This window comes from Fundulus heteroclitus, chromosome 23 (genome assembly GCF_011125445.2).
Source record: "Fundulus heteroclitus isolate FHET01 chromosome 23, MU-UCD_Fhet_4.1, whole genome shotgun sequence".
NCBI classification, from domain to species: domain Eukaryota; kingdom Metazoa; phylum Chordata; class Actinopteri; order Cyprinodontiformes; family Fundulidae; genus Fundulus; species Fundulus heteroclitus.
In genome coordinates, this window is record NC_046383.1 from 18,597,967 (window position 1) to 18,613,082 (window position 15,116).

The 15,116-nt window shown below is 37.4% G+C and overlaps 1 protein-coding gene across 1 annotated transcript in view; it reads right to left on the reverse strand.

Annotated features, from left to right (window-relative positions):
- Positions 1-15,116, reverse strand: part of LOC105928709 (neuronal acetylcholine receptor subunit alpha-7) — a 52,965-nt gene that overhangs the window by 30,861 nt on the left and 6,988 nt on the right. The window contains exons 2-4 of the mRNA XM_036127120.1: positions 3,846-3,985; positions 2,660-2,704; positions 2,272-2,381 (exon numbers count right to left, since the gene is read on the reverse strand). Of these exons, the coding sequence (XP_035983013.1) occupies positions 2,272-2,381; positions 2,660-2,704; positions 3,846-3,985 (295 nt within the window). The remainder of the gene's footprint in view (positions 1-2,271; positions 2,382-2,659; positions 2,705-3,845; positions 3,986-15,116) is intronic.

Below are 15,116 nucleotides of genomic sequence, written 5' to 3' on the forward strand. Positions count from 1 at the left end.
ACAGATGACAACATGTTGTTCATAGTCAACATTATGATATTATCAAACTTTAACTCTGCTGTATTTGACAAAAACAGCAAACAGGATAAGATGCAAAACAAGCCCAGAACCATAACAATGTGCTTTCATCACATTTCATATCTAGACTGTGCACCGTGAACATCAATTATCTACGATGTTATACTTGAGGCATGTTTACATAATTTTATCAAATTTAAACCTAATTAGACTTGCTGTAATGTTTGTGAGCATGGCATGAAGAAAACCACCTGCCTTCTACTCAGGAGGCAAGAACTAAGTCTTCTAAAGGCAAACTGGAGATATTTTCTGCTGCAGTAACAGAAGTTAGTGAGTGACGACACTACAGAAGCCATCAGAGAAACGAGACAGAAGGACTGTAGGAGAGCAACAGTAAAATGTTAACACTTTGACAGGCACGGTTAGGTGGACTGATTTATAAAGATGAGTAGATGAAGGTCAGAAACAATAAAATATGGTGGAAAAAAGCTGATTGAATTGAGTGAATTATAGTGAGAGGGTGATTTGTGAACGAGAGAAAGAGAGAGACAAAAATAGATGGTGATGAAAAGAGAAATGGTGAGGGAGGATGGGAAGAGTGGGAAAGTGAAGGCTCATGTTAAAAGGGAGTGATGGGGACAAGAGAGGGGTGTAAGCAGAGAGATTATGGATGGTAATCCTCATAGGTCTAAAAGCTTTGCTTTTAAAATGTGGATTAATATTCCTCAACCTTTGTTCTGTCCATGTGATGTGCATGAAGGAGTGTTTGTGTGTTTGTTAGGGGGAAATATGGACTTTAGAGACTAATCTAAGGCTTCTTTCACCCACTCAGCAGCATCAATCACTACCACCTGCAGTGAACTCTCTTTCAGCCATTAATGGTTTCTTCAAGTCAGTTCAATCTTCTTTATTCCTGTAATTTTCACTCTGCTAATGTCAAACACTTGAATTTCCTCTAAAGCATACCATATATAGGAAATGCAAGTTGTTTGTTAGTTGTTTTGATGAAAAACGACCGGTCTGCAACTGACCTCAAAAAAAAAAAAAGCCAGAAGAGAAGCGCCATCATGATCCGACTCACAAAATGCACAGGGCTTTTTCTGCTTCAGTCATAACAATAAGGAGCTTTACCACAAATAGTACAGTATTAGTCTATTCACTCATTTGTCTGTTGCTTCATTCTTTGATTTACTCCTTCATTAACTCTTTCATTCATTCACTTATAACTGCTTCATGATGCTGATGTAATTTAAAAAATGACCTGCATTATTCTGGTGTTTATGGATAGGAACTGTTTCAAAATGCATCACCGGTTTATTCAAAAATAAATAAAACAAGATCCAACATCATGAATTTATGAAGAATAATAGCAATCTGTTGTATCCAACAAGATGAAAGGATCTTAAAACTGTTTTTGTAACATGTTATTTATTCAAATGATTGCTCGTTTTCTCTCTTTAGTTTATATTTTCTTTTCTTTGATAGGCAAAATTGGGCTAATTATAGCTATAGCTACTGGGACTATTAATTACTTCTTGGGACATCAAACAATGCTATAAAGTTGATAATCAAATGGTTGCATAATTCCTTTCCTATTTACCCATTTAACAACACACATTTTATAGCAACAAACAAACGCCACACACTCCCAATAGGTTGGACAGGAAGTGGTAACGATCTCCAGATCTCCACATACTATATTCCATAATAGACACTGATGACATGATGGGTAGGGCTTACTCATTGAGTTAACACTAAAATTAGACAGGTTATGTGAATAAACAAATCACAATATGCCGGTAGTAAAGAGCTGACAGAATATTTGAATGTGATCTCAAGACTCCTACAGTATTGTGGTGATGACGTTTCTGCACCAAAATGCTCTTTAATACCCAGGTATTTTTCCTTTTGAAATATATAACAAAAAGCATCTAACTTCCTGTTAAACCATAGTGTGCTCCCATGTGCATACCACCTTGTTGTAATTTTCTCAGTCACACCTCAACCTGACTGGTGGAAGGGTGGAGGAGGCGCTCATGACATCATGCTGCAAATTGTGTTTTTTTTAATTGTTAAAAAACAAAATAGAATAGTAAATAATTCTAATCACATTTCTAAATAAAATTAAATACATCTTTTAGAAAATAAGATACCTGCTTATTTGCTGTAGAGCACTGTCAAAATGCACCATTTGGAGTATTTTGTTGAAAAAGAGAGAAAAAAGTATATGAATCAAAAAAGAGTGATTCTGACCTGTTGTAAAGAAGGATGTCAGGCGTCCAGATCTGGTCTGAAGGGAATCGCAGGTTCTGGACACCGGGGTAATTCTCTGCATTCCAGCTCAAGTAGACATCTGTCCAGTACTGAGAAAGACAGGACAACTCTAACCAGAGTCTTTAAAACGATGTACAGAGTGCAAACAATAACCCTATAGCTCCAGAATATTAAACATTTTTAAAGAACGAAGGGAAGAAAATACTTGAATGAGCACAATTACATTTCACCAAAATGCTCTTCATGGTTTGCCGCTCATTATCCCAGAAATACAATCAAACGAAGCCTTTAAAAGTTTTTGTGTCATAAAATGTCATTGAAGCACATTCAGTCGCTGGTAATGTGTCCCTCAGAAGCTGTGACTCACCAGCTGCAGCCACGCATTGGTCATTAGCACTTGGTTTTTCTCATCCTGCAGACAGAAACAGGAAAAAGACAAGGGAAGAAATATATTTTATGTCGTATAACAAAAGACAAGCAATCCATCCAGCAAAAAAAAAAAGGAAAAGAAAAAAAATCTCTTCAGCATGTCAGCTCATAGTCAGTTTAGTTCTTCCAAAGAAGAAGTGATAACAAGGGCTGCTTTGTTTCTGGGCTTTGCGATGAGACCATTTGAGATCCATTAAAGAAAAATACTGCTGGTTCCAAAGGATCTGAGCAGTAATGATGAACTGCAACAGTTATTTTCTCAACAGTTAAACACCAGAACGGTCACAGTTTATCCACCTATCAGTAGTATTTCACTTATTTCAGGGATACTCAAAGTTTTGGACGTGAAAAGCACAATGACCCATGTCACTTATGAGCAAAGATAAAAATCTGTAGCTGCTGCTTTGGCACATAACAGCTTTATATGCAGTTAACACAATTTAACTTGTCTTTGACATTTTTTGCTAACTACAACTTCTCTCCTAGAATTGCATTTTCCCACAGACCTTTGTGTCTCTAGAGCTCGTTGTTTAAATGGATAGTTCAGTTTTTTAATGTAGTGAACAGTTAAGCGGTCTGACATTTTTATTTCTTATTCCGCATGAATATACGGAATATATATATATATATATATATATATATATATATATATATATATATATATATATATATATATATATATATATATATATATACATATAGTAAAAAATTGTCTAAAACTCTTAGCCCAATTTGCCTAGTATGCACTATGAGATTGAGAACTCCTCTTTGTTAAAGTGCAAATTCTGTTATACACTAGAGCTGACAAAATTACCATGGGTAGTAAATAAATTGTATTCTAATATTCATATAATTCAAACATGATGACAGTTTACATTTTAAAAATAAATCTGAAAAAAGCCAAATATACTTTAATGTAAATCCGATTTCCCAGCTGCCCGGACCCATAAAATAGTCGAATGAATTTTCGTGTGCGATGATAAAGAAGCCCCCCTTCTTTAAAAAGGGTCACGTTAGATTTATACTACAAAATCTTCCTCCACTTTAGACTGGTCACAACGTATGACCTCGTCTCATACACAAAGACAAACTTATACAAGTGGAAGAAATATTTTTTTTCTCACCACATCTATAATCTGTAGGAGAGTGAGGCCCAGTTCCACCAGAATAGGAGCTGAATCATTAACAACAGGTCTCTCTAAGCGATTGTAGTTGGCCAGCAGCTGCTTGTAGAGCTTCCTCTGGTGTTCCCCCTGCAAGGAACCTGAGCAAGTAAGAAAGAAAGAGGGGTGTTTTGTTGCAGTTTTTGTATTACATACATGCATCTGTTGCAGTTTCGACACAGACTACTATACTTAAACAAAGCAAGAGAGGGAAATCTTGGCGCATTATTATGACAACCGGCTCTCCTGAACCAACAACTTGTACCTGAAGTAACAAAGGCCCAGAATATGCATGTTTCTCCAAATCCCTTCAATGTTTTGGCCTGGCCTCTCTATTTTTGTTGAAAAGCTCTGGTGTTTCATTCCAATCCAGAAAAGTGCTTCAATAGTTGTTTAACCTTTTGTCCTTTGCTGGCATCTGCCTCCAGATGATTACTAGGTAATGTTTCAAACAAGTTGCCACTTACTGCACCTCATCACTTAATCTGTAATCACTCTGCCAGAATGGGTTTGGCTTTGATGTTTTAATTCTGGAAATTCAAGGTTGGTGTACAGGGATGATGTGTTGAGGCAGAGGTTTTGTTGAATAATGAATAAATAAACACATGCTGACATTTGCACTAATATCTGCTGACTGGAACACGTACACAATGGCAGGACGCATAGTTAGCATCGTCTTACGATCCGGGGCGATTGGGATGATGTGTTTGTTGGCCCATCTCTCATCACCTGTATAGATCCTCGTTTGCATAACTTTCCATACATATTTAGCACCATGACAGACACACACACACACACACACGCTGCTTGCTGTTATACAGTGAATGTGTCCCTACCCACACTTCATCTTACCTACATATGATGACAAATGCAGCCAATGATTTGTAGATTCAGATAACTGCCTATAAGTTGTAGTGCTTCTGGAAAAATGTTTTTAAAAATGCTATAAATTAATTCCTAAACCTCTAGGAAGCATTCCCACATTCTAGAAAAAGAAACTTAAATGAATTATGTCAACTGGTGAAAAAGTAATTGAATTACATGTATCCATCTTATTTTGATTAGTTCATAAATTGTCAAGTTAAACCATTGTAAAAAAATAAATAAAAAAAAGTAAGTTGAACCTAATTCAATTCCTTGTCACGCATTGAAGCAAATAATTTGTGTTGTTTCAACATTGAAATGACTGTCGTCATTTCAGCTTTTAACTTTTTGCTCTCTCTCTTTTTCTTCATAGTAGTTACACCTGGTCTGGCGTTCTGTTAACTGTGACATCATCCAGAGAAGACGGCTCACCCGCTATTACCATCTAATATAGAACAGATTACTAGATCAATGTGTGCTTCTGTGCTTTTTTGTCTCTCTTGTTGTGTCTCTGCTCTCTCTTCTGTAACCCCAGTCGGTCGAGGCAGATGACCGTTCATACTGAGCCCGGTTCTGCCGGAGGTTTTCCTTCCCGTTAATGGGGAGTTTTTCTTTCCACTGTCGCTTCATGCTTGCTCAGAATGAGGGATTGCAGCAAAGCCATGTACAATGCAGACGACTCTCCCTGTAGCTCTACGGTTCTCCAGGAGTGAATGCTGCTTGTCGGGACTTTGATGCAATCAACTGGTTTCCTTATATAGGACATTTTTGACCAATCTGTATAATCTGACCCAATCTGTATAATATGTTTTGAACTTGACTTTGTAAAGTGCCTTGAGATGACATGTTTCATGATTTGGCGCTATACAAATAAAATTGAATTGAATTGAACATTTATTTTTAGATGCAGGTAGTTGAGGTTGTAATATAGGGTGGATCAACAAATTATTAAACCCTGGGGATTAAGAATGGGATGTCACTGTATTATTGTATTATTGTAAAGACAGAAAAGTGAACACTTTAGGCCATATAGTATAGGTTCCTCAGGTGGTTCCCCAGTCATAATAAAGTTAAATTCTGTAATTTTTAGCCCAGAAAATGTTTAACTTTTATTTATTTATACTTGAACAAGCAAAATTAACTTTAATGAAGATATTAGTAAACAGCTCAAAAATATAATTTCTAGAGGGGCTAAAACAAAATCCAATATCCTGTTAGTAAAAAACCCCGACCAAATCAAGAAAAATCTGTTTGTTTATTTATAGCCAATTTACAACAGTTGTCATCTCAAGGCACTTGACAGAGTTGATTTAAACAAATCATCCAGATTGATCAAAGTTTCCTATCTAAGGAGATCCACTCACTGGCTTGCAGAATTCACTCCTCCTGACATAACACATTGTCACAGTTGACATTTGTCTGCAATGTGTTGTGGACTTTGCTTCAGTCATTTATACAGAGCATGCATGTAGCGACAGTGGAGAGGAAAACTCCCTTTCAAAAGGAAGAAACCTCCAGCAGAACCAGCCTCAGTGTGAACGGTCATCTGTCATGACCAACTGGGGGACTAATTCATAGAAGTGGAAACAGAAGTGGAAGTGACTTAATATCAAGACATTATTTTTCTGTAAACATATTGTTAAATAACATTGTAAATGATGATCATTGCTGGCTATCAGCAAGTTTGAAATAGCCTAGTATACAAAATCAAGCATTTGGAAGAAAAAATAATAATATCTGACTCTTTGTTGCAAATGGCATCTGATTAAGACGTGTTGCTATTCAGGCAGCATGATTTGGGGAAAAAAATCCTATTCACTATCATTTTTGGCATTCCTAAAATTACAAAATAAAGATTTAGCACAATACCTCATTCAGTTTGGAAGAACACTGCATCTAATGAAACTAAAGTGCAAAAAGAGTGGACAATTGTAACTGAGAATGAGGCTAAAAAAAGATTAATAATTGTTTCTTGATTATATTCTTTCTGTTTAGTTATTGCTTGAACTGAAACCCAAATTTGACTAACATCATAGCCCTTGTTTACTATGTTTACACTATCACTATGTTTATCAGTTGGTAGGTGTAACAACATATGGTAAGTAAGCACATAAGCCCCTGACGTATAAATTACAATGCTTCCTGCATACCAACTCTGTGGCCATCCTGACGATAAATGGTGGATGGTAGGCGCCAGCCAAACAAAAATAAATACGTAGGATACTGTAGACCGACAACTAGTATGAATTAGGGATAAAGCAAAAGAATAAAAAATTTGCAATGAAGCTGTGAAGACAAATGCACAGTGGCATGCGCCTTTGGCCTCCATGGTGCTGATTGGTCCATTAAGATCGTAATGAGGAGAGTTATAGCAGAATGGAGCCTAAGGTCAGAGACAGAGCAGCTATGAAAGGCTGCTGAGCACAACAAATCGTCGTTGTGTGCTCCTATGATGCCGCACGGCGCTCTGTGAAAGATGGATTAAGACATTTCACAGAGTGATGCAGATACATATTTTCAATGCATTGTTTCCTGGTCTGCCAGTAAACACGGTTGGGCTTGTAATGGACAAGTCCTTGAGGCAGTCTCTCATTTGAATTCTGGAAAGACACAACACAATTACAAACTCTCAGCAGACGGAGAAGTCATGAATCTACCCATAAACGCAGAATAAAATCTGTGCAGACACATGCACAAAATTTTTAAAGCAGCCTCATCAACAGCTGCTATCCTGCCAACATCCCTCCTGCATCTCTCTTGTGTTTTATTACGGTGATATGCGAACTGAGGGCCAGAAGAAAAAAGAGAACTAAACTAATAAAGCAGGAGAAGAAGAATTGAAAAGTCGGTCTCTGGAGCGGCTTGTATCATAAAACTGCGTTCAATGGGAATTAAATAATCAGATAAAGTGAACCACAGCGCCAACTTTAACTCAGAAACAAAACATGTGCACTATCAACTCAGGATGAAGGCAACAATCTATGAGTTTTTAATCATCCTAATAATGAAGCAGATATTACAAGTTGTCAGAAACACACAAAAATCCATCGAAAATTAAACAAAAAAACTGAGCCATTTCAGCCCCGATAGTTGGCTGAAATAGAAGAACTGGGACATTTTCACATAGTTAACTTTAATATTCTTTGTGAATGTTAAGATTTTCTGTTAATTAATCTTTTTAACAGAAAACTATTGATGCTACCACACAGATATGCATTTACAAAATTAATAAAGCCTAATAAGAAGCAACCAGAGTAAGTCCATGAAGATGTAAATCTTTTAAACCAAAAGGATTTACAGAAAAATATCACAGATTTCATTCATTCCCAAATCTGTTTCAAAAATATCTCAGCAGTGACATATAAATATTCAGAAAACATGTTTGTCAACTTTAAGATTGTGAATATATTAATGTCACGTCACACGTAAAGCAGACTTTTCATCATGTTAACAAATGTTGACCTTAGAACCGTGAAAAACTGCTGCAGAGATGCTCTGCCACATAACTACACAGAAAGGTGATGCATGATGGGTAGGATTAAGTGGGATTGAGATGGCTGTGGCAACATTTTTAGAAGAAAATTCACAAATATAAATCATAAAGTTATAATCGATTATCATCTTAAGCAAGACTAAAAACATCCACAGCTTGAAAAAAACATGGATAGATGGAGGGATAGGAAAAAAAAACCTTAGCTGATAAAAACACTTTATGCATGAATACGAAGGGATACTGATAATCTTTAGCATCTTTAAAGTGAAAATCAACCGTGGATTATCCCCTTCATTTATCTGTTCTATTTCTGTCAGCTTCCCATCTCTCACATCAGATTTTATACCATCTTTATTGCCACTAACCCTCACTCGCTATGAACATTAATCCCTGTTCCTCTTTTTTTTTATTTTCATAGCATCACTCCCTCTATTTCACTGTTTCTTATTGTCCTCGCACACACTTCCATGCCATCTCTCCAAACCTCTGCCCTTATTTGCCATTAATGAGCGTGCTCTACTGATGACTCGGAGAACGAACACAATAATTATATCATAACATGTAGGGGAAAGTAAATGAGTAGAAGAAACTATCAAAAAAAACATAACTTCTATAGCTGCTTTGGCATGGCATCAATGTATACACTCTGACTTCTATCAGTCACACTGACAAGAAAACAGATAGATCCAGCTTGGTGATTTGGGCCTATTTGAATATTCTTTACTGGGTCAGTGCATTCAGAGGAGGCTTCTAAACATGCTCATCAGGCAGCCGGAGGGACTCTTTTTTTTCCCTTCTCTGGTTCTCTCACACCACATCATAGACAAACACCCAAACACAAAAAAAAACAGGAATGCTATTTTAGGGAGAGCACTAAATGACCATCAGGGTGTTTTTGTGCACACTGAAGAACCCAGCGGTACTGAGTCAGATAGAGCCGCTTACCTGCACATTCACAGGATGTTCTTTTCTTTCTTTCTGCTAAGGTAATCTGGCACATCCAGGTAAATTTGGCAATCTAAATGTTATATAAACAATATTTTTCTTTTGCTTTGGATGAATTAAAATTTTGTCACCAGATTGATAATATGTATAGATGCTTAAATACATAGTTGAGCGAAAAGAAGTGATGTTTTGGTTGTATAGTACTTTATTTTCAATTCTTATTCGAGATGTCCAGGAAATGCTAATTCATACTTACTGAAGCTATTAATGATAAAGAGATTAGGTATTTTTAAAGATCCTTTAATCCCAGTGATTCCTGTCTATGAACTTGATATTTACTTTAAAACACACGGCCCTCAGTTGTTACGTACCAACATTTCAGTTAAACATTATCATTTGGATTTTTAGGTTGATATAAACAGGTATTTACATGATAATATAGTATGTATATGCTTTATTATACAGCTATAGACTCATATAAAGCTGACGGAGAGGTTGTACATGCTATAAGATATCCAACATTCAACTGCATTCTTAAATCTTTTAACAATTTTCAGTCCAATGTCAGCATTGCTCAGCACCCACTTTGGAAAGGAACAAAACACTAAACATTTGTGTTACTTTGTTCTTGCAAGTGATGTTCTTTTGCCAGTAAAATGATCTAAAACATACATTAATACAGCTTTTTGCTGTGTATTTAAGACTTCCCTTTTCACGAAACTGAAAACTTCAAGATGCTGAGGGCAACTTTTTATGTTAGCGCCTCTCCTCTTGCTCATTGCAATCTATTGTATCGCATTGCAGTGGCGGCAGATTACCACATGCAGGGTAACTTCTTCGGCATTGCAAAGTCTTCCGTGTGCAGGCCTGTACAGGTATGTCTTGCGCTACGTCCCTCATCTAAAGGGTTCCTATGTGTGAGCCATCCAATTTAGCTTGAACAGAGGTTTTTGCTCCATATATTAATAAAGTCTAACTTCTCGCCGTCTTTCCACTGTGCAGTACTGTCGCAGCTGCTGTCCAACTTGCTAACTGCACAAAGTTGTGAAAATTCAAAAGTTGAGTCAAATTCAAAAAGATCAGATACGAATCAAATTCAGGACCACATATGAAAGTGTTCACACTCGTTCTAAAAAGTCTGACCTGATCACTGACCTGAATAATCTGATTGGGTCAAATTTGCCTGCTGGGGAGCAGTTCCTTAGAGTGTCTTTGTTATGCACTACGCCCCGTCTTTCCTGTTTGTCCTGCCAGCCCCTCGATTCTGTTTGCTGTCTACTCTTTGAATAAACATTTTAAGCACACATCAATGGGCTCAGTGGTGACTAGTTTAACTTTTCACTGATGTTTATTCACTATATTTTGTTCAGGCTGTCCACCACCCCTTACATTTGTATATATAAAAAAAAAATCAGTTCCATGGCAAAGAGATACAGTAGCAGCAGTGATAGGAAGCTTGTCATTAGCCCTTTGTCACTTAGGACTAGAAATGACGAAGGGCTAAATGACAAGCTTCCTATCGCTGGAAGTTTATACATTGCTTTATACCTGCTTTGTTAACAAGTCATCTAAAGTAATTTTCTATACTCTGTGCATTGTTTACAGTTAAAAAATGTGGTTAAGTGACTCCAACAAATTATATCTACCAGCAGTAGGTCACTCATTTACTTAGATTTTCTTACTGAGGTCATAATAATAAACACGGGTTGCAAGCATTTTTAGGATTGTCTCCATATTCCAATAATAACTTTTAATTCCAAGAGACATGGACTTAAAGGCTACGTTTAAATAAATGGGTTGCAATGAGCTTGCTTACAGGTACAAAACGGAAGTAGAAAGGGACAAGCCATGGTTGAAGAATAGGGGTAAGAATTGCCAAGGGAGCAAATTGAACTGGAGCAATTAGATAAAATAAAATAATTGGGAATACATTTGTTTTGTCATGATCTTTTTCGACTTAGTTTTATCAGGTATTTTAGTTTTCAATTTTGCACATTTACTCTTTTTTTATGCTCAGAATTTAAATGACTTTACTTCCTTTGTTAACTCAGTGCTTCCCTTATGTTTGGATTTTAGTCTTTTTGAATTTTTTGAGTGGTAGAATCTAATGTGTCCAATTTTACTATGGTTGGTCCAGGCATGTCCTTTGGTGTTATTTTCTTATTTCTTGATGCTACATGTCAGCTCCTCCACTTTCAGGAGTTCTCGTCTGATCTTTATTCAAGAAATCACGTAGTCCCTCCATTTACAAAACATACTTACCAAGTTCTTTCAGTCTTTGTCAGATCCTCTTGCTTCTATCTATAAGCTATTGTCAGTTTTCTCCTTGTAATCTCTTTTCATGCCAGTTGCTGGTTTTGCGATTGTTCTTTCTTTGATAAATATTACATCAAAACAAGATACTGCCCAGATGTCTCCTGTCTACTTTTTTCGGTTATATTATATTATGATTAAAACTGTTGTGTTGATATCATAATGACATAAAACCTTAAATTTTTTCTTTAGATAATTTTTATTGTCTTTGTTTTCTATTTATCATTCTAAAATAGACATAGAATAACTTTCACATATTCCTGGTTGAGGACAAAAAAATATATTTAATATTTAATATTAATCAGAAACTATCATCATATCTCACCTACAGGCACATGCACCAGGTTATTATATCTAAAAAAAAAAGTAGTTTCTGTAAACAGCAACAAAAAAGTAGAAACATCATATTCCGAAGAATCGAAAACACAATGTAACAACTTCTTTTGATTAGTTTTTGAAGAAATATGGCCAACGTCAGAAATTGTTTCTGACAAATGATTTGCTTCCACAGGCTTTGCAACCAGGAATCAAATGGGATCTTAAATCAAACCTGGTTACAGAGGTTCAAAATGAATTATTCTGACTTCAAATAAATAAACATCAGAAACGCAACAAAGACAAAGAGCTTTGGAAAATTGGAGAACTGAACAGCCTTCAAAACATCACATCTTCACTTTCTCGCACTCAGCTTCACATCAGTTAACCTGCTATCAAAAGTCTACCTTTACTGGTGTGACCTTGGAAAACAACATTAAAGACCAGTGAGGAATTTTATTTCCCAAAACGTGTTTGATGAATCTTAGGAACAAACACAAAAGTCAGACTTTTATGCAGTCTGGAACAAGTAGCTGTTCTGATCTCTGAAACAGAGCTGTTATACAACTGAGGGGGGACCCTGATGCAGCATAGAGAGACCTGACAGGCCTCTCTCCCCGAGGGCCTTCGTTGTTGATGCTCCAACAAATGATACATATCAATCATACATGTCTGTATGATTTGATTGAATTTGACTTTGTAAAGTGCCTTGAGATGACACGTGCCGTGAATCGGAACTATATAAACAAAATTGAATTGAACTGAATCAAGAAAGTATGATGTACTGAGAATATTAGTTTGGGTAGAGGAAACAGGGAAAAGTAGGTAGAATGCAAACAGGTCATTCATTCAACCACATGAAACTCTGTATGTCCATGACCACCCTGAAGAAATGTCTTATAAATTGATCCAATTTCCTTTTTATTTGTATAGCACCAATTCACAACACATGTCATCTCAAGGCCCATCACAAAGTCAAATTCAATCATATCATCCAGACAGATTCGTCAAAAAGTTTCCTATCTAAGGAAACCCAGTAGATTGCATCGAGTCTTAACAAGCAGCATTCACTCCTCGTGAAAGAGCGTAGAGCCACAGCGGACAGTCGCCTGCATTGTTGACGGCTTTGCAGGCCTCAGACAAATTGATAAATTACAAAGTCCTAGATGATAAAGAATTACAATCAATTAACCTTTTTTTTTGCAAAGGGTACAAAGTATTTTAATGTGGTGATTTGATATCAGGGATCCGTGATTTTTCTGTGATAGACTGGCGACTTGTCCAGGGTGTACCCCGCCTCCCGCCCATTGACAGCTGGAGATAGGCACCAGCATCCCTCGCGACCCCAACAGGGATAGATATGTTAGAAGATGGATGGATGGATGGATCCATGATTTTTGTCTCTTGTGTTTCTGGTCACCCTGTCAACTGGCAATCTATCAAAAGCATGGCCACAACTCTAAACAGGATGCAGACCTTGAAAATATAGATTGATGAACTGTCTACTTTCAGAGATTACAGGTACATTTGTAGAGGTTTTAGATTCTATTAATCTTTCCATAGAGATGTGTGAGGGTTGTTAAATTTCCTTTTAAAATGTGCCTGTTTCTTTCTAAATAGATCAACTACTTTCCTTTACAGGTTCTATAGCTTCTCTTTTGAAGCCTTTCTAAGTTAACAATAGGCATATATGAGATGAAATCGTGCTTTTGGCACTACGGAATAATCATTTTCTATATGAATTATTAGTTGTTTTTGGTGCTATTTTTTATACCCGGAAGAAAGAGGCTTTATTGCAACGCCGCATCTCCCCATGTGCAGCCATTTCATAATGTCACCCTAGAGCTGCTGCAGAATGGTACCACCACTTCTGGCAATCTGGCTCTTCTGTATGACGGCTGAACAAAGTCTGGGATATCTTGCAGTAAAAAAACAAAAATATTTGCAACTTAGACATTATCTATAGCTAAAAAATGAGCAGTTGCTGTTGTTGTGAAGACTAGGGGCTAAAAGAGCCACTTTGTCTCAACTTTGAGCAGAAATGATCACGCTCCACCTCACATCACCACTCGTTGGTCGTGTTGTTTACTGGACAGGGGCAGCACGGTCAAAGTAGGTACTTCCCGGCAGGGGTTGGTTAATGACACCTCTGAGTATGCCTGCCATGGCAACTACCTTTCCAGAACGTGGATAGGCTGCTGCTAAGGGAGCAGAATACCAGAGAATTACTTAGACATGCATGAATCAAGCAAAATACCACTTTGGGCATGATTTTGGTGAAGGATAGCATTTTAACTTAATTAAAAGCTAAATAAAAGATGATTGTGGTGGGCATCCATCCATCCTTTCACTGTCTTCCAAATTTGGTCACAGGGGCAAAATGTCCAGCAGGGAAACCCAGATATCCCTTTACGCAACATCCTCTAGCGCATTCTGGGGGATCTGAAGTTGTTCCCAGGCCAGCAGATTATTCCCGCCGGATAGTCCCTCCAGCGAGTTCTGGTTCTTCCCCGGAATCTCCTCCCAGTAGATCGTGCCCGTAAAAGCACCAAAAGGGATACACCCAGGGGGCATCCTGATCAAATGTCCAAACCACCTCAATTGACTCCTTTGATGCAGAGAAGCAGCAGCTCTACCTGGATAACAGAGCTCCTCACTCTATCTCTAAGGCTGAGCCTCGCCGCCCTCCAGAGGAAGCCCATTTCGGCTTTGGCGCTTGTGTCGGGAATCCATACCTCATGACCATGAATGAGGGTCGGATCGTAGACCAACTGGAAAAAGGAGAGCTTTGGTTTTTGACTCAGCTCTTTCTTCACCACAATAGACCGGAGCAGCACCCGCATCACTGCAGAAGAAGCCCCAATCCATCTGTCCATTTCTTCTTCCATCCTACCAGCACTCCTGAACAACACACAAAGATACTTTAACTCTTTAGCTTGAGGAAGAAACTGACCCTCAACCCAAATCCACCTTTTTTCGGTCGAGGACCATGGCCTAAGACTTAGAGGAGCTAACTCTTATCCTAGCCTCTTCAAACTCAGCAGCAAGTCACTCTAGTGCACACTAGAGGTCATGGACCAAAGGAGCCAACAAAACAACATCTTCCTCAAAAAGCAAAGGAAAAAAGGGCAATATTTTTAGAGTGACCGTTTGCTATAAGTACAGCTGCAAATCTTTTTTTTTTTTTTTTTTTTTTTTTTTTACAAGAAAACCAAAGCTAGACATCTTTATCCTTAGTTCTTTGCAAAATAGCCAATGCTCTGTCAAGTTGTATGTGTCTGTGAAACATACATTTTTAAATA